This window comes from Drosophila takahashii, chromosome 2R, assembly GCF_030179915.1.
Source record: "Drosophila takahashii strain IR98-3 E-12201 chromosome 2R, DtakHiC1v2, whole genome shotgun sequence".
Classification (NCBI taxonomy): Eukaryota; Metazoa; Arthropoda; class Insecta; order Diptera; family Drosophilidae; genus Drosophila; species Drosophila takahashii.
In genome coordinates, this window is record NC_091679.1 from 37,157,425 (window position 1) to 37,184,963 (window position 27,539).

A 27,539-nucleotide genomic window follows, 5' to 3' on the forward strand; every position below is an offset into this window, starting at 1 on the left:
GTGACTAGAAGGCTTCTCCATCTCGAAGACCTTCCCAGTTGCAATCCGTTAAAATGAAAATGGTAACATGGTTGTGCATGGCGATGCTCCTCGTTGTCCCGGGATTATCTTTAGTAAGGAATTTCAAAAAGCCCACTCCCACGAGCGGTTTGCTCTATCCGCAGGACTCGGAGACGCGAGAAGTGCGATCGCTGGACGGGATCTGGCGGATGGTGATGGGTTATCCCGCTGGTCGCGGCAACGAGAGCTTCGAGAAGGGTCTCAGCCAGTCGGGTCACCATGTGATACCCATGGCGGTGCCCGCCTCCTACAATGACATCCCCGTCAGCCGATCCTTGCGCGACCATGTGGGTCCAGTTTGGTACGAGCGAAGCTTCTTTGTGCCCGCCTCCTGGGATCGAAGGCTGCGCACGTGGCTGCGATTCGGAAGCGTCCATTACCGCGCCGAGGTCTGGATCAACGGACAGCACGTCCTGCGGCACAGCTCCGGCGGACTGCCCTTCGAGGCGGACGTGAGTGGCGTGGTGAACTTCGGCGGCGACAATCGGCTGACTGTGATGTGCGACAACCGATTGGATAACTTCACGATTCCCCAGGGCGTGCTGCATGAAGATTCGCGGAGGCAGGAGTATGCCTTTGACTTCTTCAACTACGCCGGGATCCACCGGAGCGTTCTGCTGTACTCCACGCCCCTAGTCTTCATCAGCGATGTCTCCGTGACCACGGAATACACCTCCAAGGAGGTGGGCATTGTGCGATATCGCCTTTGGTTGGCTGGCAAATCCACGGGTAAGACGAAGAGAAACTACTATGTGCGAGTACAGCTGCAGGATCAGCAGGGTGAAGTGGTGGCCCAGAAGGTGAGCAGGCATCCCTTCAAGGGAAGACTGCGTGTGCGTCATGCCCGAGCCTGGTGGCCCTATCTCATGGATCCCCAGCCGGGATATCTTTACCGGCTGCAGCTGGAACTCTTTGAAGGCGATTCGCAGGCGGAAGAGTCCGAGGACGATGACCGCGTGGATGTCTACCGGTTGTCCGTGGGCATACGCAGCCTGAAATGGGACAATAATAAGCTGCTTCTGAATGGAAAATCCCTTTATCTGCGAGGCTTTGGTCGCCACGAGGACTCCGAGATCCGCGGCCGGGGTCACGACAATCCCCTGATGCTGCGGGACTTCAATTTGCTCCGCTGGATGGGAGCGAATGCCTATCGCACCTCGCATTATCCCTATTCCGAGGAGTCCATGCAGTTCGCCGATGAGCAGGGCATCATGATTATAGATGAGTGTTCAGCGGTGAATTTGGATGGGTTTAATCCAGTTCTCCTGCAGAATCACATGTCGGTGATGGAGCAGCTGATCCACAGGGACAGGAATCATCCCAGTGTCATTGCCTGGTCGCTGGCCAATGAGCCCACTTGTTCTTCGCAGTCCGCTGAATACTTCAAGTAGGTTTGGGGGCGGGATTAGAGGGAATAATCAGTTAATCATAAACTTTTTCTTTTAGAATTCTGGTGAACTTCACCCGAAAGTTGTCGCATGGTCGTCCATTAACCGCTGCCCTTGCCACGCCCACCGATGAAGCGGATATGTGCAAGTTAGTAGGACTGCTGGACATTTGGGGCTTCAATCGGTATCATGGTTGGTACGCAGATCCTGGCAGACTGGAAAAGATCACAGATCCTGTTGTAGAAGAGGCCAAAACATGGCGGAATCTCACCAAAAAGCTGGTGATTATGATGGAGTACGGTGCGGATTCCATAGGGATTTACCAATCGGTAGGGGTAGCCTCCTTTGGAGTATCTTTTTCTATACGGCTTTCCTCTCCAGTTGCCTTCGGTTATGGGTTCCCCCGACTTCCAGCGGCATCTGTTCTCCAAGCATTTTCAGGCCTTCGATAAATTGCGTGAAAATCCCTGGTTCATCGGCGAGTTTGTGTGGAACTTTGCCGACTTCCAGACGGCCCAGTGTGAGTCGTGCTCCTCCATCGGTTGATTATGGTCTAAATTTAATATTTTTTTAGCTTATACAAGAATTGGAGGCAACAGGAAGGGCATCTTCACCAGGAGCAGGCAGCCCAAGGAGGTGGCTTATCTGCTGAGGCGACGCTACTTTGGTCTGGCTCACAAACTGCACAAGGCCAAGATGCCCGGGAATCTGGAGGAGTATATAGTGGGAGAAAGGTGGGTTGAATGCTTCTTGACTACGTGTCCTTATAATCCCGCGTCCTTTCCTTCTACAGCAATCCTTTAAAGCACGAGGATCGCGAGTCTGGCGAGGATTTTGAGCTGTAATACGAAATACATTGGGTTTATTGAGACTTTGGAGTGGGTATTCTTTAGAGGGATTATCTTAGGAACACAGATCGATTTCAGCTTTTTCCTGCTCCGTCATGGGCTCCACGACCTCCAAACAGGCATTGGCGAACTCCACGAAGAGGGGCTCCTGCATGGCGGCCGTCATGGCCGACTGGGCATTGATGGCCACATCGATCTGCTGGAGAAGGGAGCGCAAATGGGGATTGTGGAGCAGGTTGAGCAGATTCTGGTTGGTTTCTGTGGGATAAAGTCATATAAATACAGTGATTTTAGGGGAACTGGGCTTATAGCAAATCCACCTAATTGCTGTAGCTTCTCCGCGGGAACCGTGTCATCGGTGGTGAAGGGCACATGCAGCGTGGGTTCCTCCTGGAAAGCATTTTCCTCCTTTTTCAACTCCAAAATGTTTCTCACACATTGCGGCGAATCCTTGTGCTCTTTATAACAGGCCACAGAACAGCTAAAATTGGGATGTTTTCAATCTTTCAGTTGAAATTCATAACTTATAGTAACTTACTAAGGCGCCTCGCACTTGCTGCATTTATATTTCCTCGTGTTTTCCTCGCAATTTATGCAGTTTTCCATCATTTCCCAAACCAAACAAAACTAGCGTGCAAAATAAAAAACAGCTGTGCTAGTGTCACAGCTGCCAGCTTTTTATAGACCTCAGAGTTCCCGGCCGTTGCGGCTTGTTTGTAACGGCGTTCTGCTTTTGGCGGTAGAGAATTACAAAATTAATGGCAAAACGCAAAATGAATAGCAACAGAATACGCATTAAATCGCGTGGCTGCATGACAATTTAGTTGGAAAGTAATGCAAACAGGATTTATAAGGCGAGTGTAATAGAAATAAATTGAAATATTATTGACAGATAGACTTTCACGTTTTAAATTACTTTTTGTAACTGTCAGTTGTCAATATATTTTTATTTGAATTTCAAACGTTGTTCATCGTTATGAAAACTAATAAAAATTTTATTTATTTTATTATAAAATCCATCGAAATTCCATCGAAAATAAGTTTGGATCTGATATTCCTAATGGTTGTAAATAGGGATTGTGAAATCGCCATTATAAATCTTTTCACTTAGTTTAATTTTTGCTGTAATACGGTACTTACATTAGTAGTACTTACATTTTTATTTCATAATCAGAAGTAAAAAAAGTGTGTTTTATTTTTTACAATAAAGTCAAAATGAAATCCACAGAATGGAATAACTTAACGTCCACAGATTGTAAGAACGAAAAAAGAGCCCATATCTGTCAATAAAAAAAAACATACGATTAGAGGTGTGCTTGGTCAGATTAAGGGAGACATAGAGCCGTGCTCTGCCCTTTTCCGGTTACGGCTAGGTTTATTTGATTGTATATATCCTGTGAATCCTGTATATCCGGTCTTGTTTGCTTTAGCCAGTCTCATTTATGGGCCATCCCGGGCACGTCATCTTCCGTGCGGCTCCTGAGCAAACAAACGAGGACCGCTTATCATGGTAGCCTCCCCATTTCCGCCCTATAACCACCGCAGCCCCAACTAGCTTTCTCAATCCTCAACCCTCCCCACCAATGCGCAGTCTGAAGCCACCTGGCGAATTAACCGAGAATTCGACAAGCGAGAGGGGAGCAATCAAATGACGGTCGGCGTGTCCACAAATTGTAAACATATCCTGCACACGGAATGGAACGGAGTGGAACGGAATCCGAATCGGAATGGACCTTCCCGCCAAGGAGTCGTCCAGATCCGCTCCAGCTCCAAAGACAAGTACAGTTGGCGAGGAGCAAAAACCAAAAATAAAATAATGAATGGCCGACCGACCGAAGATGGGAATACCCTTCATTTCGGTAAGAATCTATCTTTATCATAAAAACTTTATCTTATACAAGCGAATACCTAACTGATTTCTAAAAATAAATCTTAATTTTCTTCTTTGTAAAATAAATTATACTGGTTTCTTATGACATCCATTCTCATTTACCCTTTCTGTGATATGATCTAGTAATACAATACTTCTTATTCAGTACAGTATTGTGTTAGAATCAATATTAACTGCCATATAGTACCTAGAAAAAAGTGTTTTGTTCTTAAAAGTATTGAGTAGTTTTACCTTGATTTTACGAACGTTTACTCTCGAAAAAGGATAAAACAAATTTGCAGCTGGAGAACATTTAAGATTGTCTTTTTCCGTTCTCAAATTTAATATTTTATCTTTATAAGATTATAAGATTTTTTTTTATCCCGAATTATATTTTTTGAAAATGAGCTAGACCTTTGGGATAAATCCTAGGAACATATATTATAATCGAAACACTTAGCTTATAATGAGTGTTGCGTTCCTTAATAACCCCTGCTAGGGTATCGCAAACAGCGAAAAACTTTTGGTGGCAATAAATGACTTCAATGACTGACTGACTGACCGGAAGGGGGTGGTCTAGGTGCATGGCTGCATGTGCGGGGAGGTCTGGGGGAGGAATCTTTTCCTCTTTCTTTTTTGTTGCCATATTTTTTGGGGACTTGTAGCCACCGGACTGTTTGTTGTTATTTTCAATGGTTTTTGCTTTGTTTTGGGTGCTACCAATTGGATTTCACAAAGAAAAAAGAGTAAGGAAAGGATGCCGGGGAGCAGAAAAAAAGAGTGGGGAGAGGGGGGATAAGAGGGATAGGGGGCATGGAATCGGACCGGGTAACATGATGTGGCGCCTCTGCCGCTTCCGCTGTTCGTGCGGCACAAGCGCGATAATTGCCAGCGTTATCCGCTCGGCCTGCCAGTCAAATAGGCGCAGCAGCAGAGGCTCCAGCAGAAGGGGGCCCGAAAAGGGGCAGCAGGGAATTCCGGGGGTAGGAAGACCCTTCGTGTGACTCGCCTACTTTTGATTTACAACATTCGTGCAACATCAGCAGCAGTGTATCGCCAAAAGGAAAAGGGGCAACGGCAAACGGCGACCAATGCAAACAGCAAACAGCAAGAAGAAAAGCGAGACACACGCCACCAAATGGGGCAGATGGGTTTTTCGGGGGGGCGACTGGCTTTTCCGAGGGCAGGTGTCGTTCGTTAGGAGTTTTCAGCGTTTTCCATTCCCAGCTTTTCCCTTCCAGTTACCCGTTACCCGTTACCAGTTACCAACTACCAAAGCCGCCAGCGAAAAAGCTAAAAGCGATATTAATAGATAGCGGCACTTTTCTCTTCGTTTTTATCGCCCGAGAAAGCCAAACGAGGAAAACACGGGAAGGTGAAAAGAAAAAGAATGGGGAAGAGATAGTCCTGAAATTGGGCAGATTGACAGATCATGCAATCATAGTGGCACAGCGTTTATAGTGCATATAATGAATATTAAATTACATGCAACACATCTGGCTTTGGCAGTCGAACTTCCTTACCGCGAATTTTCCGAACAAAAAGGTTTGGGGTTTTTTTTAGATAACTTTTTTGTATAATGCTTAAGTGTATAGATAACCAAACAGACCATAAAACTATACCCAATAAAATAGATTACCTTAAACCTGATAATTATAAGAATTATAATTCTTTTTACTCATTTTTAGAAAATATTTTAAAATCGTCAACTTTTATTTAATTTTTAACAAATTCTTACGAAGTAATAATTAAAATAAGTCATAATAAAAATAAAATTAATTCCAATGTAAAAGAAACCTTGTTCTCATCTTGTTTAACATTTCTCCGTACAGTTTTCAAGGTGCGAAAGCTATTATTATTTTTTTACAATGTAATAAACGGTCATCTATTTATTTATATTGAAATTGAAAAAAGGATTAATTATGTAACTAAAGTAGCATTTAGAGAAGAGGATCTGTGGAGTTTTCTAATTTTTTTTTGTTTTATCAGGTTTAAAAAAATTGTAAAAAAGTATTATAATTACAAAGTAAAAATAAATATAGACATGAAAAGTACTCTACTTAGATCCTTGAAGAAATATTATAAGAAATGTTGGATAATGATGTAAAAGTACATATTATCTGTAACTTATGGACCTTTAGCTTGATCCCCATTTAGCGAGGATGACCTGTAGTTGTTCTAGGTGGACGCAGGCATGCAAACGCGACATCTGTCAGCCGATTCGATTGGAATTCCCCGGAGCCATTGGATAGTGGACTAGTGGGTCATCAAAAGGATTCGAAAATAATTCGAAATTCCGAACGGATCCCGGGAGACATTAACTATCAGCAGGGGACTCGGATTCGAGGGAATGGGGATGGGGATGGCGCTATAGCAACTATATGAATCCAATGGCTTGTAATTTATAACGCAATCACGTGCCACATTCGACGCCGTCGACCAAAGGCGCCAAAAATATGAATATATATATGAGCCGAGAGCGACTAAATAATTTGGAAATGATTTACAATATGGCCGGGACGAGAACTAAAACGACCGGGGGGCCCAGCGATTCCGGGGTTCGTATCCTATAGTCCGGAGGTTCATAAATCTAGCTGCATGACGAAAAGATGCAGTCCACTAGAGTCGAGTTTTGCCGGAGTTGAGTTCTTGGGGCGCCGGGCGCAATGAAATGTGCTGAAATTACAGGCTGCAGCCGGGAATGATGCATGACTGGCAGGCAAAAAGAGTGGTTGAGCCAGCCCCATCCCGAAAATTGTCATATAAAAATGCGACCCCGTGGCGCTAATTCGGTTATGTATTGTCAGTGGGCCTAATCTAGCGGGAAATGGCCTTTGGGGATGCCCCCCGGCGATGCTGAGGCGATAATTGCAATGGCAGTCATTTCAATTTGCCCGCTCCGCCATTCGCTATCCGCTGTCCTCAATTCGGAGTCCTCGATCCTTTTCTCCCCACTTTGATGGATGACAGCGGCCTGCAGTCCGCTGCTATTGTCAAACATTTCGCGCCTTGGCCATTTGTCTTTCCGCCGCTGTGGCTCTTGTTGCTCCTCCTGATCCTCGTGCTCCCCCGGAGCCTTCTCCTCCAGCAGTTGTAGCAGATAGCGCTCCTCATCCTAAGGGGTAGCTTAACATTTCTGTGAGGTTTGATTCCTAAAAGCTACAGTTAAAAATATACATAATTCACATACAATATTAACCGAAATAGTGATTAGATTAAAGGTAATATAATTACTGCTTTTGAAACCTAATTATATCTGATAAAGGTTCGTCTATAATGTATATTACGAGTATCTATTGCTAGTATAGCATAGTTATATAGTTAGTAATTAGTGTAATTGGATCTAATTACCCCGTTTGCCATAACATAAGCTTTTAATTTAATTTTAATCGAATGATTATAAAGTCTGAAATTTTTTTTTTGAGAAGGGAGTCAGTATGTTTTAGCAGACAAGTTTTATAATTTTATTTATATTTTATTTATTCACAAGAATATTAGTTAGTGAATTGTTTATGTTGCACATTTTATTTTACACATTTATTCTGTTCAATTTAATTGTTTTTGTATTAGGGTAAATATATATTTTTAGACCCGAATTTCAGTTATCTCTTACTGGTTAAATATTTTAAAAGTTTTTCAAAACCGAAATTAAATTTGGCTTAAATCTATTTTTTATGTTAAGAAAACTTTGTTTACCCAATCAAATGTGACTAAAAATCGTACTTAAGAAAAAGTTTTTTCATTAAAACCGAAGTCTTATAAAAAACTGCTTTTTAAATTGTAAGGCAATCTTATCCAATCAGTTTTTGTTTTTACCTTCAGGTTCCCAATTATTTTTCCATGGGAAATTCATATCCCTTAATTGTTAGGGCAACTAATCGCTGCTTTCCTTTGGTCACGGATACTTGTTACATTCGCTGGCATTTTATTTTGTTTTTATCCATTTTTTTGTTGCAGCCGCCCTGCGCCTTAATTAAAAAGCTGCAGGCCGCTTAGGAAGAAGTTGCAGTGCTGAAAAAGGCAAGGCAAAAGCCAAAGGAGCGGGGCCGCCGAGGTATTTATGACTTGGCACGCAACGGACGGAGCATGATTTACGGTTTCCACGACTTCGGTTTATTGAGAGGCGCCACGGGCAGCGGCACAGGATGCAATAGAAACAGAAGCGTTCCGTGAGCGAAACAAAGCCAGCGCCAAGAATTGGCCGCAATGGCCCATCAATCATTAGCGGCTGTCCATACCTTGGCGTAATCCTTTTTGCCGGAGTGGATGCGTCCAAATCCCAGCTATATACCCACTACCCACTCCCAGTTCCAATTGCAAAGGCCGGAAGCAGGACTCGATTGGCTCGAATGGCTTTATGGCCGCATTATGCTTAATAAAGCACTCGCTGCCACTGGGTCTTTATTTTTATTTCTATCGGGGATCCGGGAGTTTTATCTGCGAGTCATAATGGGAGATGGCGACGCTTTTACATCCGTGATTTATGTGATTACTTCAATGCGGCGGCGTTGCGCCAAAAGTCGAAAAGTGTCTATATAAAAGCGATTTGGAGATTCGGGAAGCGATTTTCATGGCCAAACCCTCGCCCCCTTTCGACTGCAAACATTTTGTGGTTGAGGCGTGACAGCCGCCTCGTTGGAAATGTATAAATATGCATAAATATGCTGCAGTCTAAATTGCAATTAACACTTGGCCCCGAAATGTAGGCAACACTCGCTGCCAGCTCTTTTGACCGCTAATGAGCCCAGCCGTCCAGTTGATATTCAATTTATTTATTTCACCCTTTTTTTTTTTAATGGCCCAACTGCCGCGTTATTAACTCGCCTCTTGCCTCTTTTTTCATGCCGCAATGGCACAAAATAATTTTCCCAATTGGGCATAAGTCCTGCGGTTGAAACGAACGCCCCCGCCTGCCACGCCCCCTCGGCTGTCTGTGTGCGCAAATTGAAACACTCGCAGATCGCAGCTCGCAGCTCGTCTGCGTCGGCCTTTATGCAACCCGGAGTCCACGAGAGTCGTCCACTCATTCATGAATGCATTTACATGGCCCGGCTTCAACTTGCCTCCGAGGCACTCAAAAAAAATATTTTCTTTGCTACAGATTTACTAAAATTCTTAAGGCGGATTATTTAAAGGAGATCTATAAAAGTCTGTAAAGCTTCCAATAATATCCAATAAAAAGCAGACGTATCGTTAGTAAAAAAAGCTCTGAACTCATGCCATAATAAAGGTATATGAGTTCTTTCGTTTATAATTCCGCTAAAAAAAACCTAATTATTTTGAGTATGGGGTTTGAGAGATAAAGGGTTGCACTTTTAAAATGTTTTGACTGGATTACAAAACAAGAATCCATTCGCCTGTAAAATAATTTTAAAGTGGTCCAAAAAAAGCATATAAGATTTGAAGGCATTCATCGGGGTAAATTTTCATTACGTTACATAGTTAATAAATTGTTAAAACTTAGTTTGTTTCAATGACTTACATATACCACTTCAAAGGATATATCTCTAAAGTCTTTTACAGTCTTTAAGAGTTTTTTATTTATTTTCCCACATTTTTTCACAGTGCTATAGAGGGATGGGCTTTCAAAGGGGTGGCAATTTAACAGCATTTACAGTAACACGTGTAATTATTTCATGAGATTTATCTGCAGCAGCCGCTCGCCTTCGCTGCACTTTGGTAAATGCGACAAAAATTCCAATTGCAAGGCGCAAACAAACGGGGCGTGGCAGGGGGCGGGGGGTTGGGGATGCCACAAGTGACCGCAGCATAAACCAGACCATCTTACGAGGTGCCGGAAGAGCGGAAAAAGGGGGGGGGGGGCAGCCGGGCAGGATGCCGTGATAAGCTGCCATGTGGCAGGCGCAACCTGTGCTCATCTGTCACTTCCGGCCACGCTCCCCTCCCCTTTCCACCCCTTCGGCGCCCACTCGTGCATCAACTTACAAGGCACACGCAGCGCCATCTGTTGTGGTTTATTTGCGTTAAAATGATTGGATGCACGTCATATCTACGGGCCCCCAGTTACCAGTATCCACGATCCAGCATCCAGTATCCAGCACACAGCTCCTGTTTCATCTGCAGTCCCTGCAATCCTTGCCAGCTCGTAATTCTTTTACGAAGCCTGCGATAGGCGCAGTTTTAATATCCTGCAAAATGGTCAGCACAAGGGTATATACATACCATTACAATCAAATACCATATTATAGTTTAATCCATGAATTCCGGTGCTTTTATACGTCTAACTTTGATTTTGTCTTTCGGAACCTAGAACAAAAGGTTTTGGTATTTATTCTAATCCCAAAAATAATCCCAATATTAAACTTTTTTCCCATTTTATGTTTTGTTTCGGTATAACCTTTATTTATTTTGTTAAATAATGAATTACAAAATTAATTTTATATTGGAAGAAATCAAAAATAACGATGGTGTCTTCAAAAATATTGATTCAGTTATAATTTTTGATGGCAAATTTCTTATTTCTTTTAATATAAAGTAATGGGTATCCATTAGTCGTCGGCCCCGAAAACAAAGTTTTTGCGGCTGTTGTAACTGCAACTTTTGTTGCTGCTGCAACTGCGTGTGTCGCGATGTCGCGGCAGGCCTTTCCCAGGTACTTTATGGCCTTGTCGCGGTTGAGCTGAGCTCCGCGCGTGCCTCCTCTACATATTTAATATGCAAAGCCACGCGGAGAGCGACTGAGCTGCAGATGGATGCACTGCCACATGGCGGAAGATGCAGCAGCAGGACCCCAGACACTCGAACTGGGAGTGAAACTGAGTCCGAAAATTGGAAAGCTGGAGGAGGAGATGTATTCGATGGCAGGAAATGCGATACGATGGTGGCCAGTCTGCTATCAGTATACGGTATTTTTTGTAGACCGACCTGCAGGAAAATATCGTGATGATAAAGGCTAGCCTGAGTTTTTACTATTGCTTGGAGGGCTAAGCTACAAAATGTTTAAAGAAAGACTGTTATTATTTCTATAAAATCACGAACTTTCTATAAATATTTAAAAATATTTTCTTATGGGAAACAAAAATATAGAACCCAAGTTAAAGGTTTTTATATAGGTATTTAATATGATTTGGGCTGTGTATTGTTTTTCAAATGAGCTTTCCTTTTCTCGTCCACTTACTAGCTTTATTTCTTCTTGAACTTTGAACCTCCTTTCCTTATAAACTTAGGATTCTAAAATCAGGAAAAGGTAGTCACTGACTCGTTCTTATAATCAAATATTTGGCCTTGCTGTGATAAGCAGTCCTTGAGACATAAATTTCGATGGTTCTAAACCTGAAGTTTTATTCCTGAAGACTAAACACTCTCCATATCTAATCTCTGTTAGACAGGTGGAGTTAAAATAATTCCACCACGTCAAGTCCCCAACTCCCTGTGGCCATCAGGCCAAGTTCCCTAGCCACATGCGTTCTCATGCAAAATCTCCAAGCCCGGCCAACAAGTTTGGGGCATCTGTGAGTGTCACCTGGCTGTTTTCCTACCATCTCTCTGCCCATCTCCCTGCCAGCCGAGGGAGCAGCATGTCACCAAAAGGCAGAAGATACTATCCCACAGCCCAAGCCCACAGCACACCGCAACCAGAAATGCCCGGGAGGATTTTCAATTTTACTGCATCATAAATTAAATTACCTCTTTCGATGCGATGTACGATGGTTGAGGAGACGGAGAGCAGAGCTGGGCCCATATTTTGCCAGGACAGGAGCAGCCTGGCTCCATTTTATTACCGCAAAAGAAACGCAACAAGGAAGTGATGGTGCTGGTGGTGGTGGTGGTGGTGCGACCTTTGACTTTGCCAAAATGCCAAAGGTATGCGCAAAAATGCACAAAACATTCAACCAGTTAAGGGGAGAGGGGCTTTAGGGGGTTAAGAGGGCCTAAGGAGTGGGGCCAACCAATTCCCAAACTGCAGCAAAAATGTACAACAGCAGTCGCAGTCGCAGCCGCAGACAACGATGAGGCCAAACGACGATTGCGACTGCAACATTACGTATACGCAGTGGTGCACCGCTGGAAAAAAAAGGAAACACTGGCGACGGACACCCAACCAAATAGCCAAATGGCCAAGCTCCCTGGCCATGGATCCTAATGAAATCAGTAATCGTAATGTAGCAGTGGTAAAAAAGAATCCGGGGGTGGAAATAGGTAGCACTGCCCATCCAAAAAAATAGAAATGCCCCCGGCTGAATGTTTGTTTTTCGAGTGCGTCCTTTTGAAATCTTGCACACAGGAGTCCATTAAATTTTCCAGCTTTGATTTGGCGAGCGGAAAGCTGGGCTGAAAAAAAAGAAGGAAACACTCGCGGCTAATTTATGTAATTTGGCTAAGAGGCAAACACACACCACACACGAATGTCGAATTGGAGCGCATCCATAACGACCCTGAAATGGGGGCTGGATTCGGAATGCTGATGAACTCGAAACCGGCAAGACGACAGCCCACATCGACTGGCCATAATTAAAATTACCTCGTTTACCTGTCACGTTTGGTTGGGCGAGGGGCAATCCCAGGATGGCCTCGCTTTTGGCCTCTTTGTTGACGTATTTTTTGGTTTATTGCCTTGCATTGCGGATGTGTGCGACGGCTGCCAAATTGTAATGTGCGGTGCGTCCAGGGAAATGGCCAAGCTCTCTGCGATCATAACGTGGCTCTAATGGTCCTCAGTTTTGTTTTGGCCAGGTCAATAGCTTGAATACTTTATCTTTTCCGGCCCCAGACTCACTCTTTTATTTTACTGCCGTCCGTTTTCTGTCGTTTCGTCCTTTTGTTTGATGAAATATGATTGTGTTTGTCACTGGGAAAAGTGGCCAAAAGGGGCTGCAGATTTGGACTCAGGTGAAGTGCACGGCTTGGCATTTTTAATTGCCTTTTCCTCAGAAAACCAAAACCAAACCAAGCTCAGTCCGTTTCCTCACCCGTTAGCCGTAATTCATTTGGAAAATATTTTAATTAGAAATTGTTTTAATGCCTGCCCAGACCATAAATCCAAATAGTTACCCAATAAAATCATATTTAGCAGAGGGCGAATTTTTTAAATGTCCGCATGCAGGTTGTAGGTTGTATGTGAGAGGTCACCGAGTGTGTGGCTGGGGGTTATCCTTGTGGGTTACCGAGTTAAAGTGTCGTGCAAGTATTTCCCTAGCCTTGGCCATGTTCTGCTGTTCCTGCAGCTCTGTGGGCCAAATCACATGCTGCTTACTTATTGCCGGGATTAGGAGAAGATACCTTTCAGCAGCAGCCCCCCACTTGCCACACACCCCTTGCCTGTTATACTACACAAAAAGAATTTAGTATTTTACAATGATGGTTTTCAGGGAGAATTTTATTTAGTGTCTATTTATAATATTGACTTTTTTCTTGGTTTTGGAATCATTTATAATTAATTATTCCCCTTTAGTTATATGTTATTAACAATAATATCTTTTTTATATGTAAAAAAAAATCCTGTAATCGTAACGAGCGATTTTAAAATAAATTAAATGCTATATGTAAATTTTCAAAATTTCTATACAACTTCTCAAAGAGGTTTTCCAACAAACTTAGTAAAATATATCTCAAGATTTTCTGATGCTTTCATATTTCTTCCTCTGACTTGCAGAGGAATGTATTTTCTATGGAGATTAATTTATATAGAATTTTTAGAATATTTTCATGTTAGTGTATTAAATTTTCTCTCAGTGCAGGTGCGAGTGGTTTTTGCCGGGCTTCGGCGGACATAACTCAAACCGAAATCGCCTGCCATGGCCTGCACGTGCAGCAGTTGCCGCCTGAGCCTGCCCTGCCAGCACACTATGGGGAATTTGACCACTTTTTTTGGCCAATATTAATAACTCCCTCAATTTTAAAGATATCAAAGTAAAACTTTAGCAATCGTTATTATTAATCACAACGCATATTCTGCATGAATATCTTTCGGATCAGACAACTATATCATATAGCTGCCATAGGAATGATCAGATCAACTTTGCTATTTTTAGAGATAAATGCATAAAACTTGATAAGTACCGTTTTAATACAATATTAAAACCACATAAAAATTTTTGTTAAAATCGGAAGAATATTTCTTTTAGTTTCATAGAACCGAAAATTCTCTGAGTTTACATGCAATTTCTTTCATTTTTTGATACAGTTATAGCTTTATTTTTCTTTTTACAACCTCTTAAGTCCGTTTTTATTGTCAAATGGTAGCGATAATTGTTTTTGCATTACTTTAGAAGACATTTCAAATGTATGTCTATTGATATCTTTCTTCCACAGTGCAAACAAAGGGGCATTTGCAAAATTTGAGGTTATGATCTAAAAAACTAAATTTCTCCAAGAATCGAAAAAAGTGGATTTTCTGACTACATTTATTTTAAAGAGAATTCCTTAATCTTTAATTCCCAAAGGTTTGATGGATGGACTCCGCTGGACTCGCTTTGTATCTCTATTTAAAAATTGGTTTTCTTTAAAAATATTCATGTTAGACTTGTCACAAAAACAATCGATTACAAGAAAACCACGATTAATTTAGATTGTTTAATCACACAAATACTTAGTGCACACTACCATCCCTTGAATTAATTCAAAAAACTCCACTTAAATTGCTTTAAGACTCTTATTTTTAGCAATTAAATAGTCTCAGCATTGCGTCAAATTTCTGAGGCGTGAAAATGCAACATACAGCAGCTGATCTAACAGCTGTAACTTAGCAGAGGCGGCCTCTATTGAAATTCCTGAAACGTAACATTGAAGATTGGTCTTCTGTTAAAGTATTCTAGAAAACACAATTTTAGTTTAACGACTTTAAAAAAATGGGTTTTGGCCAAAAAAAGTGGTCAAATTCCCCATAGTGCAGCAGTTCCCCAGCTGCGGTTGCAGAGGCTGCCCCGCCCCTTTTGCCTCAGCCCCCTTAGCCCCTTCCCCTCTCCCTCCCCCTATCTCTGGTGGTGTTGCAGCCAGCTACTCGTATTTGCAACAGAATGGAATGGAATATGGGTCAAAGTGCAGTTGAATGTCCTGAAACATCCGCAATGCTGTAGTTTGACTTTTTCCGCACACACACGACGGTTTTGCCTTTGGTTCTGTGTTGGTTTGCATGGGAATTGCATTCAGGAATATTTTACGTTTTACGTTACGTCCTGCGACTGCATGTATGTGTGTGTGTGTGTGTGTTGGCCAGGACTTTTACGTTACTTATTCGCAGTTGGTTTTTTTATAGGCGCATACACATGCCTGGGATTTTGCGATTTGGGGCTTGCAAAAGTTGTGTAGCCTGTCAGGCATCGAGTCTGAGCCGATCTGTCTGGATCGGCCGATGGTTTATGCATTCTCGCCCATCCCAAAACCCAAAAAATCCAATCCCCCCTGCCCTTTTGTTGTGTGCCAGCCAAGTCAGTCCTTTTCTGGCCTTCAATTAGCGTTCGAGCTTTAAGGACAAACAATTTGCGAAGCTCGAAATTGCCAGGACATGTGCAACACATTTTTAGATTATTCTATATTACCCAGTACGAGAAACTAATGAAAGGTATATTGAAATTGAATTGTCTGGTTGTAAAAGTATTTTGTATAGCCCCTAAAAGGCATCAAATAATTTAATTACATAGAAATGATTTGTTTAGGATACTTTTTATAACAAAATATAAGAGATGTTTTTCTGAGGTATTATTTTCAGTTTAAGATTTATTCCATTGATAAAATAACCAATTATTTATACCCTCTTCAATCCAAATGCATTTATTTATTCTCTTCGAATTTGTCCACATAATTTAAAATACCTAATCTAAATAAAATTTGTCAACTAAGCCAACAGAAATGGGTATATTGTGGTCCCTTTAACTTTTCCAGTGGAACCCATTACTTTCGACTTGTGGACAATCAAAAGGTCCTGCCTGCACTTGGCCTTTGATCAAAACTCAAGCTACAAATTAGCCAGGACGCGACTCGGACCGCTGCCAGTCTGGGGCTTTTCCTTGGCCACTGCCTGTTTCCTCCTGCTCCGCACTAATTTCAAAGTTTCACGGGTAATTTTAAAGATTTGTGTGCCGCAATCCATTAGCCAGGACGAAGGGAACAGTAGTAGGAACAGGAGATGGGGCAACTACTTGACATGCCGTTGGCCGCAATGAAATGCGCAATAAATAAGACGCTAAATGAATACCAGGGCATGTTGGCCCCGGATCGGCCAAACAAACAAGCGCATAAATTTGGCAACCCCACCTCCTTCGAGCCGTGTGTCGCCTGTAATTTTGCTCTTTATGGAGCTGGTTTGTCATTGAAAGGATATATCCGGCAAAAGAAAATCCAACGGGAAGCGGCTTTGATCACACATGCACGGGTTGATTGACCGGAAGGGCGAATGGAGTGCTTTAGGATGCTCCACCTGCGATGCCCAGGAGTGAATCACGACTCCGGGCGGCCAAAACACTTCAGATCGGAAGTTCTGCCATCGCCTCTTCAACCAAAAGTTTGTTGAGGTGAAGGAGAATGACCAAAAATGCGTAGCTCGGCAGTTTTTCCTCTACACAGCAACAAATATTATTTCCATTTAAAACAAATGATTGACTTTTCAAAAAGGTATTAATTATTTATCAGAGTTAGGTACAATTTTACGATGTTTTTAAATGTTTTGGTTCACAATGTTTCTGAATAATTTATTATAGTTTTTAATCTACCTTTTAAGCATACATTGTTCTAATAGCGCAGAAAAACTTATAAGTCATCCGAAAGTACTGCACAAAAAGATAAGTTATTAAATTACAAAAATTGGCCCAAATACATTTGAACGTACCATGGCCATAGTTTCAATGGAGACGTTAACAAAAATAGTCGCCTTAAGACAAACTGGTTGTTGGGCTCGTACAATCAAAACTAAGAGCATCTTTCGAAAACGTGAATCCGTTTCTAACCAATTCATGTCATAGGCAGCAAAGGCCACATTTTCACTCTGAAAATAATAAACATTTAAATACCTGCTAAAGAAATCAAAGTTTATAAGTAAACCGCATCGATCAGCATCTGACTGATTGAGCACAGGAGGTATATCTCTATTGTCGGTGAAACCAGACTCAGCATGTGCAAGGCATTTATGCTCACGGTCATCTGAAATCCCATTAAACAGACGAGGATCGAGGATGCCACAAAATTCACCAACAGTGGAATTCCAAATACCTCGTTCATCACATCGGTGAGGCTATTATAATTTGCATATTATATAATACGATGTAATAGACCATAAAGTAAGATATAAAATCTTTCGTCGATTTACCCGAGTATTTGGTTGTGGTAAGCAATCAGGGACCGCAGTTCCCTTAGGTCCTCTTCAGCTGCTCCAACATCGCCTGAAACGTTTTTGACTTGAAAATTCATGAGAGCCCGTGACAAGTGGTCAAAGTGCATGATGGCCTGCATGGTCGCGGCGAAGATTATGAGATCTGCTGAGATGTGGCCACAGGTGGCCGTATAGCCAGCTATCGCCTGGGACATATAGGTCAAGTAGAATTTCCATCCGCCGCTGTAGTCCCAGGGGGCCAATTCAACATAGGGCATTGAGGGCTGGGCATTCGGAGAGTGCAGCAACTTTAGGATGGTGTACTGGATGAGGGCGAACATGCTATTGGTCACCAAAACGATAGTCCAGAGACCACCAAACCCCCTGGAGAAGCGGTGACACCGTTTCAGGTACTTCTTCACATCATACTGTTCCTGCTCCGTTTGACGGGGTGGTGGAAATAAGGATTCCAGTGACCTCACCAAGTTTGACATTTTGCCCCTTTGAAAGATGGGAGGGATGAACTTCAAGAGGCCAGCCACTATGAACAAGATGTAACTTATCTCCTCGCAGGACGCCACAAAATTCTCCTTATTCCGGAACGACACTATCACAAAGATGATCTGCATGGCCAGCATAAATACCAGGTTTGTCAGGTGGATGACGAAGTAAATGTGGGATAGGATTCCCGCTTGCCTTTCGTTTCCTGAAAGGCGGATTGGCTCCAGGCCGACGGTGTAATAGTAAAGCAGCGGGAGATTTAGGAAATCCTTGAGCGTAGGATACACATTCTTCACCTTCTCGATAAGATCGGACTGCCCCATCAAAAAATCTTGGTTTATTTCGGTTCAGATTCGATTGCACAATAGGGTGCCTGCCTAGAACTTAACTGCTTTTTATAAGCTCAAGTCAGAGGGCTTTGAAGGACGAAGTGGAAATACTCTTTTAACTTGAGAGAGAACGCTATAGTCGAGTATTTCGACTATCAGATACCCGTTAATCAGCTAAAGGTAGTTCGAGGGAGATGGAGATATGCCCTCGTCATAGCAACTGGCGCCATCTAGTGGCTGTTCATTTTTTGGTCATAACTTTGTCCTGGATTTTCCAAATTAAAATGGCATTTACACTATTACAAAATCGGCAAAGATGTGTATAAAAATATTAACGTCAATCGGAAGTAAATCTTAAATCTAATACTAACAATATTAGTTAGAATTGTTCATTGAACATTTTTTAAAAATACTAGAATGTTTTCCATCATTAAGAATGTAGTTATAAGCACTGCGAAATACCCTTTCCAATCGATATATTGACTATAATGGCAGTTATAGTGTAAAGTTTACACAGGGAAAAATAGTTCAAGTTTAAGTAAATTATCCATTCATTTTTTTCAAGTTTTTTATGAACATTTTTCTCCTTGTGAAACTAGTTGGGAAATAAAAATAACCTGTGTGATTAACGGACAGATTTATTGTATTAGGCTAATACTATTAGCTCAACATTTGTTAACACACATTTTTGAACACGTTTATAAACATGTATTTTTTAGTGTAAACCAAAATAAATTTAACTTTCTTGCGGTTTATGGTTTTGACTTTTCCGTTGGAAATTACTTGCGGTTAGCCATATGTGTTTATATTGGCACAATAATAACGCAATAACCTTTTAAGTTTGTAAATGTTGTATATATCCCGTTTTTACTAAATATTCTTTGGGTCTTAAACGAAGGTCAGTTTCCCACAGAATCGATGTAGGAATACTTTTTCGCTGTGTACCGCCTCTTTGTGGCTCTCTTCTCTAATGAACGTGCGGCATTTGTCACCCAAGAATGTGGATGCCACCGTGGGTGGATGTGGATGCTACTGTGGGCATTAGTGTCGGTCAGTTGGGTCTTGGCCATATGCAGCAGATTAAAAGTCGATTTGACAAGCTGTTGACTGGCCGGAGGCAGGAGTCAAAGGATAAGCGAGTAAGTGGAAGACAAGTGGCATGCGTGTCCAGTGACCTAGGCCCTTGGTCTTTTCCCTACCTCTCATTCTCTCTCTTGCAAGATTTATGTGGACAGGGACCACTAGCTGGCAGGCAATTAAAAAACAGTTAATGAAAAGCGCCAACTCAGCCTCAAAAATCTTTGCAAAGTTTTTGCTGCGCCAAAAATTACGCATACGCCGCATGTGACAACTGTCAACAATATAATTCTTCTAGCCAGCCATAAAAAATGATGCAGGTAAGGTGGTGGTAAGAAAGGGGGGAAGGGGGAGGGGGGCGTGACAAGGGCAAGCCTAAAGCAGCTTAAGGCAGTTACTTTTTGCACCTTTTAGACGGCTTATGCGAAAGGGAGGGAAGCCAACTCAGTGCCAAAGCCGGGGCTCACTTGCCTGTCGTCTTCGCTGCCAGCAAAAGAGGCGGCGGAAGGGGGGTTCACCCTATAAGGGAACAAGAATAGAAAGATAGCCTCGGGATCTGAAATTTTAAATACCCTTGTAGAACAACCTATTGTGTAATTACCATGTCTAAAGTAATCGTACTTATATTGGGTTTAAGAAAAGGCAGATAAAAGGAAAGCAAGACGAAACATTAGAAAAATCTTATTATTTTATTATTTGCTATACAAAATGTATTTATTACAATTAACTTGGTTGTAAGTTTATAAATGCTAAAACTATCGTCGTTTTAAATTAATAATTTAAATATAAAAAATGTAGTGAAAAATATTTTATTACCAAAGAATTTTGTAACTTCTAAGAAAGAGGTTTTAAATGTGAAATACCTTCTTGAAGGGAACACCCAGAGATAGCAAGAGGGGCAGAGATATACGGAGAAGGGAAGAGAGAGACGGAAAAGCGTGGCTGCACTTTAAGCCTTCGCTGAGTAATTGCGCGCAAAAAATGCGCAAATTGAGCGCAAGACCCAGAAAGACCCCAAAAGCCCCACCACCCCCATTTAAACCCCCATTCCGGACCCCCTCCCCCTTTCAAAGGGCAGCGAAAACTTAGTTTTCGACTGTGTTTACTTTACGAGTTGCGTTTTGCGTGCGAAAAGTTTTACTTACGACTTGCATAAATGCAGTCATTGCCAGCTCTCCGTCCGCCGTTCCCCTTGCCCGCAAAAAATGCAGTCAGAGTCCCAGAAGAGATTGGCATGTAAAATATGCTAAAAGCATGCCACTTCCCAGGGGGCCAAGAGGGGGATGGGTCGGCAAGGCCTTTTCAAGGCGTCGCTTAGTCGCGATGTCAGATTTGTCAAACGCTCTCAGAAATGAGGGGAAAATGGGATGGGGGCCAGAACAGCTGGAAGGCATCGAATGCCACCATGAATATTTTCCAATTGCATAGTTACAGGCGCTGGCCAAATATTTTAGATATTTGTGACATCTAAATAGTCGGGGAATTTCTCAAACCTCAGGAGAATTCAAAACCATATCGTATATGTGTACAAATAGACATTTAAATGTTTTTATCTAGCCAGTGCTATTTTAGTTTGCCAAAAAATAATCGGCGGGAATATTTTTTCCTAGAAAATAAAATTTAATAAAATATTTATTAGATGATAGAAATAAATAAAAAGTCAATAAATATATCTGTTTTGAAGGTGCGATCGTCACTTATCTCTTCCCCGTTGAAAAATGTTTTTGTTTGATTTTAATAAACAAATGTTACACTACCTATATTACTTACCTATTATTGTCAAACCCCCATTAACCTTTTTGATCAGCAAAATAAATATATCTTTAACCAGTTTCATATCCATACCACTTTATTTCCTTATAGCACAAAAAACTATCCAAATGAAGTGCAGAGGCCAAACTTAAGCGCAGGAAACTTACAGATATGGAGAACGGGAGGCGGCGAACATAAATTACTCCGCTCATTGCGCACATTTCTGCGCCAAATCTAATTTGCCAATAAATTCCTTTGTTCATCTCGGCCTGAATGGGGGCCATACTCGTATCGAGCAAAGTATCAAAACTTTAAAAGGATACTTTGCGGCAACCAGCAGATAATGCCTAAGCAGCAAGGGCGAGAAAGGGGAGTCAGCTGAATTGCAGGCGAAACTTTAAAACTAAACAAACTATTTATAAATTGCGCAGAACTTAAGACCAACCGAAAACTTGCCAAGCAAAAGAGGGTAGAAATTTGCACAGCGAAAAATAAGAACTGATATTATATGGATTAATATTTATTTATTTTATTATTAATATTATTTTTGTTTATTAAATCGAGTCAATCGATCCTTTAAATAAATACTTTATTCAATGCCAAGTAAGAATTCTTTAATATCGTTTTTATATTATTGCGTAATACAATGTGGTTATTTGTATACTTACTGGAACCCAAGTCAAAATTATATGATTTTTTTTGCAGTGTTCGGGAAGGGGAATCGTGAAAGGAGTGGGGTGCAAATGGACAGCGCGTAGGAAGATGCAGTTGCAACTGCTAGCCAAGCCAACTTCTTGCGGGCTGCGGCAATTCGTTTAAGCCGCTTTGCAGCCCCGGCAATTTATGTGCCACGGCTGCCTTGCCAGAAGTTCCTTAAAGTATGCAGGCCCCCATCCTGGCCCCTTGTCCTTGCCACCACCGCCGCCCATGCGCCTTAACCCTCCGATGGGCTGGCAAATGCGTTTGGCAGACGCCGCGGCATCGATGACGCCCCGAAAAACTTGGCGCTAAATTGCGGCCGAGGCGCGTGTTCCACAAAAACTTAAGTGGCTTATATGCTGGCCATCTGAAGGGGGAGGGGGTCTCACAAACAACAAACATGCGGCAACAACAGTTTCAAGGAACATAAAGAATAACCAGGGGCCAAGAACAGGATCAAAAACCGAACTGAAGGATACTTTAAAACGTGTTGAAAATATATAAAATAAATATTCAATATTTAAATAAAACAAATCTATAAGAAATGCAATCATTTTTGTATATTATAATTTAATAAGTAAAATAGATTAAAAAATAACACTAAGAAAAAAAACTAATTAATATTAAAAATAAGTAAAACAAATAAATAATAATAGTAACATTCTTAAAATAAAAGTCATGTATTTTTGTTTTTCAATATTTTAACATCCTATATATTAGTTTTTGGCTGAAATATAAATATTTATCAACATATTATTTTCAAAATTACAATACTTTTTTTGGTGAATTACCAGCCTAACTTGTTTCTAGGATTCCATATCCTTTTTAAGTGTAAGGAGATGTCTGCTGATGTGCTATGTGCATGAAAAATAATCATGGGCAGCACTTGAAGCGTCGCAAAGTCTGCGGCAAAGACTTTGGCTTTCGATGGGACTCCTCAGTCAGCTTATGGCGCTGCTCTGGGAGTGGGTTTGGGTCTGGGTCAGGGTGTTAGCACTCTATATACATATGGAATATGGATGACGAGACCCACTTCGGCAGGAAGCTCACGCCAGGCGTCAATCAATCAAGCGAGTGAAGAGATCGATGCCGCTTATCGATGAGTTCATAACATCAATTTCCATAAAAATCCGCTTTGGCAAATTTTAGGGGCAAATTCCCGTAATGAATGGTTCACAACCATCCGTAACCTGTGGATCTGGGTCTAAATTTCGGGATAACCGGGAAGTGGACTTGGGACACACGTAAAATAATGTGACTCTTCGTCGCTCAAGTGTGATAATTAGCTGCTGCAAGCTGTTGTTGCACTGCACCGACCATGTCCGGTGTTCTTGAGGAGGAGGCTTCATTAGCAGCATCGGCCAGGGAGGATAGCCTGTGCATAGTTAATTGGCCGGGCATTGTAATTACTTAAGCATTAACCACGAAAGCAACACTTGAGCGGCGCCAGAACGGCAGCCACATGGCCAACAACAATGGCCATTTCCGGCCGAGTCTCGGAGTCTCAGAGCCTCAGAGCCACGGCTCCTGGCTTAATTAGGTTTTTGGGCAGCGGGAATTTGTCGTCCTCGGCGAGGACGAGCGTATATCCACATCCTTGCAGGCCCCTCCAGCTAGGCCTCCCATAATTTATGATCGAAAACGCGTTCCGGCCTCTGGAATCGGGAATCTCGGTGGCTCGGCATTAAAGCCAATTGATTTATGCCCCCCATTTGCGGTTTTCTATGTCTCGGCCTCTGTGATTTAATCGACAGCCCATCGATGGTTAACTGAGGGGATTTTATGACCCGCCTTGTTTACTGGATGCCTGGCAAATTGTCGGTTAACTCACAGATTAGTGCAGATTCAAATTCACAATCCGAATATCAGACACCAAAAGTGAGTCCTTAACTTGCTTTGATCCCACGGGGCGTATGAATATTGATATGGCAAACCTTTGTGCAAGTTTTAATAAAGTCAATTCGGGGGATTGCAGAAATTTGCACAGCAATTTGCAATTGGGAAAGCTGATTGATTTCAACGACGTCGACGACGAGGACATTCTGGCCCCCAGGAAAGGAAAGCTGGCAAGTCAAGTGTGCTGCAGTTAACGAACACACACACACAGAGGGCCAGACTTTCCCAGATTTTCCCCTACAATCGCACACTTAAAATGCCAGCAGCTATAATTGTTACTCAGGTGACAGATTGCTGAATGGCAGTCAGCGACAGCGAATGGTTAAAAGGGGGTTGCAAGGGGGCTGCAGGGGGTTTCCGGGGGGCTGCAAGGACCCAAGGACCAAAGTGGAAAACCAAAACAAGCCTGGAACCCGGCAATCTCGACCCGGAGAACGAGGCGGCATCAACGTAACGTCAGACAAATTATCACGTTACACTCGAGTGCGTGAGGCAGGCAACTATCTGCCTCTCGGTTTCCTCGCCTCTCCTGCCACGCCCCCTTTCCTTGCCGCCCGCTGTCTTGCAAGTTGTCGCCATGTGTCGTGTTCGTGGCAATTGCAACGGCAGTTGAATCCGCATCCGCATCTGAATCTGAGGGGGAAAAGATAGGGGATGGGGTAGGAAGGCTTCCCCCATGACGCTATAAATGCATCGGAGAATGGCAAAAGTCAATTTGGGGCTCTCCAAGCTGCAAAAGCTACATGGTGGAAAAAATTGATAAATTTTTTGTTTAATCTTCAATTGGAAAAGTCAAAATAATAACCACTTTACGAAATGATAATGCTAAATTTGTATATAAAGTCCCCTAAAAAAGATTAATTACATTTATTTTTTAAGATAATAATAATTCAAATTAATATTATAAATATATAAATACTAAATAACAAAAATGTAGCATATGGGCACTTCCAAAATGTCGCTCGGGACATTTGCACACCTTTAAAGTTGAAAAAAAATTGTAAAACAATGGATTTTAATTTTAATTATGGGCTTTTCTTTTCACTCTTCCCAAGCTCTATTTTTGGTAAAAATCTTGATTTTGTACCACTTTTAGTTTTTAAGATATTGGTAAAAAACTGCCGTATTCGCTCGGGACAAAAATAGAAGTGGATTTCGGGGAAGTTCATAATTAGCGAATTCTGATGGAATATTTCAATGCGATTTTTTTTAGAATGTTGTTCAAACATGTCGCTGTGAAATGCTTTTGGTTTCACTCAAAAATTCTTTGCCGTTTTTTTTGTATGCAGTTTCAACCACATTCGCTCGGGACATGTCGCTCGGGACATTTTTTCCGACTGTTTTGTAAAGCGGATTTCTTTACCTCTATCTCTCAATTGCTGGATGTTTTGCTTTTAACTTAATAGTTTAGTATGTGAATGAAGCATTCAGTACAGAAAAATGTCACATATTAGCATTCCTATAGGATAAATTAACAACAGAAGACAGGTCCAAAAAATAAAAAAAAAAATAGCCAAAAACTGATTTTTGCGTATATTGGTGGGGTTTGTCATAAAAATAATCAAACTATACTCCAAATTTGTAGTTAAGTATCCAACTAATTAGAAACTAATATCGGGGCAAAATCATGTGGAAATATGTTTTATTCAAGTTTCAAGGTTTTTGGCTTGGTGGACTTTTTTTGGAAGTGCCCATATATTTGTTACTACGAACTTTTCGTAGTTTCCATTCCATTCGGACAATTTGCTGCTTGGTTTTGGACTACAGATTTTTTTAGTGGAAAATTTGGATTAAAAACTTTTGGCCACAACATGTTTTAAACCCAAAAGTCGACCTTGATGTTAATTGGTATGTACATCTACAAGTTTCCATTTCACTCACCAAATCGGATTTGTCAGGATATCATTGTGGCGATTTGTTCACCTCTTTTGATAACTGCACGCAATGGGATTTGTACAATTTACAAATAAAGTTTGGACTGAAACTGAAATAAAAACTGAAGAAGAAATTCATTGTCTTTCACATTTAATTGGAACTGTAATGAAGGCTGTAAAGAATATTTGCGACTGAAATGGACAAGAACAGGAATATCTACTAATAAAACGAGATGTGATACATTTTTTGTCCATTTCGTATTTTTTTTATTTTTAATCTAATTGTCCATCTTTATGTTAGTTCGAATGGATATTTAAAAGCTTACATTTCACTCTCAAAATCTTATATTTCAGGATATAGTCTTTGACTAGATTTTTGTGTGCAGCGAAAAAAATTATATTAGAAACTAAACTATTCGTAGATTATATTTAAGGTATGGAGTTTGGCTGAGGATATTTAAAATTAAAATTTTCCATTTCAATCACAAAATCTGATATCAGAGTGTGACGATTTGTTTTTCATTTCTGAGAAATGCACTCAGTGGAATTTTGTATTTAATTAATTCATCTGTATAATAAACCATATTTTTTTTACAGTGTGCATCCCCCTCCTTGCGTTGAGTGTGTGTGCGAGTGTGTGCCATTGCTTACCGCAGGAATGATAACCCTGCTCGTGGCGTTCGTGGTCTTGCTCCGACTTCTGTGCCCGCCCACTTGCCACCTCCTACCACCCATTTTCCACTTTCCATCTCCTGCTGTCTGCCTGCTTTATTATCTGCTTAAGCATTGAGCCTTCCGACTGCCTGATGTCCTGGCGTCCCGGTGTCCTGGCTTTATGCGCCGCTGATTGACACACCGAAGGCCCATCGTGGCTTAATTGCATTCTGCCCAATGATAGCATAATTTAAAGGGCCAAGCACCCGAATCCGAATCAGGTGTGCGGATTGTCCGGCTTGATTAACGATCATCGCCCCTATGCTGTGCTACTCGAATTCTTTAATGTTTGATTTATATTTATCCCGAAGGCCAGGCATTCAATTAAATATTCAACACTACAAATATCAATTGATAAACCATCTCGAATTGCAGGGCATTGTTTAATGTTATCTCTCAATTGCCATGGCATTTTAGCATTTAAATAATTGATTTGCTTTTGTTCTGGCCTGGCCGGCTTTAATGGCGAGAAAAACGGACTAAAACTGCAATTGCTAAAACGATTTTCGCGCCAATTTCATTTGATAGTCCCCCCTTTTCACCCTCCTGGTCCGCCGCCCATGCCCAGTGGCACCAATCACGGCTTGCCACCATCAATTAAGTGTCAACGTTGTTGTTGTCGCCGGCAACACATAAAAAGTTATAATAAAAGTTGACAACATTTTTTCGGTGCCATGCAGCAGCAGCAGCAACAAAAACTTTTTGCCGATTTTTATATTTGTGCACAAATTTTTAATTTGCCCAGGCCCTTGCTGCTGCACCAGCCCATAAATTGTTTTATTTGAGGGGGGAAATTGGGGAACTGGAAGAGATGGGCAAACTAAAACTGAAATTAAACAAAACTGCTGTCATCATCTCTGGCAAGTAAACAATTGACGAGGGCGGGGATTCCCATTCCGGTTCTCCTATTCCAAAACTCCGTTGACTGACTGTTGGCGGATTGTCAGCGAATCGGGTGACATCCTAGCTGCCACAACAGAGAAACGACAAGGACTCCCAATTTCTGGGGCTCTATGCAAATTTAATGTTCCCAACAATTTTCGTTTAGTTTTTCCATCGCATCGCAGCTGCGGGAGTGACGGAGGGGCACCGGAAAAGCCTTGACTCGCCTCAAAAGCTGTCATTACATAATGACAATCATTAACTGGTCCCTAATAGGTGGCTTGTTTGGGAGAAGAGAGCCTCAAGAAATTGGGAGACCTAAGCAAAGATGAAATACTCTGAAAGATATTGTAATAATATACATTTCTTCTCCTTAAAAGTGGTA

General features: G+C 41.7%; 3 protein-coding genes across 3 annotated transcripts; 1 reads left to right on the forward strand and 2 right to left on the reverse strand.

Moving 5' to 3' along the window:
- Positions 1–53: 53 nt before the first annotated feature.
- Positions 54–2,364, forward strand: LOC108068585 (beta-glucuronidase-like). The gene is made up of 5 exons (XM_017158242.3): positions 54–1,447; positions 1,507–1,777; positions 1,830–1,968; positions 2,023–2,182; positions 2,242–2,364. The coding sequence occupies exons 1-5, from the start codon at positions 54–56 to the stop codon at positions 2,291–2,293; spliced, it is 2,016 nt and encodes a 671-aa protein (XP_017013731.2). The 3' UTR covers positions 2,294–2,364.
- LOC108068588 (zinc finger HIT domain-containing protein 3) lies at positions 2,294–3,182 on the reverse strand. Its single transcript, XM_017158249.3, has 3 exons — positions 2,835–3,182; positions 2,617–2,777; positions 2,294–2,554 (listed from the first exon to the last, which is right to left on the reverse strand). Exons 1-3 carry the CDS (start codon positions 2,903–2,905, stop codon positions 2,352–2,354), a joined length of 435 nt encoding a protein of 144 aa, XP_017013738.2. The 5' UTR covers positions 2,906–3,182; the 3' UTR covers positions 2,294–2,351.
- A 3,796-nt stretch (positions 3,183–6,978) lies between these two features.
- On the reverse strand, positions 6,979–18,254 carry LOC108068584 (odorant receptor 67a-like). Its single transcript, XM_044393074.1, has 3 exons — positions 17,428–18,254; positions 17,163–17,352; positions 6,979–7,281 (listed from the first exon to the last, which is right to left on the reverse strand). The coding sequence occupies exons 1-3, from the start codon at positions 18,252–18,254 to the stop codon at positions 6,979–6,981; spliced, it is 1,320 nt and encodes a 439-aa protein (XP_044249009.1).
- Positions 18,255–27,539: the final 9,285 nt, after the last annotated feature.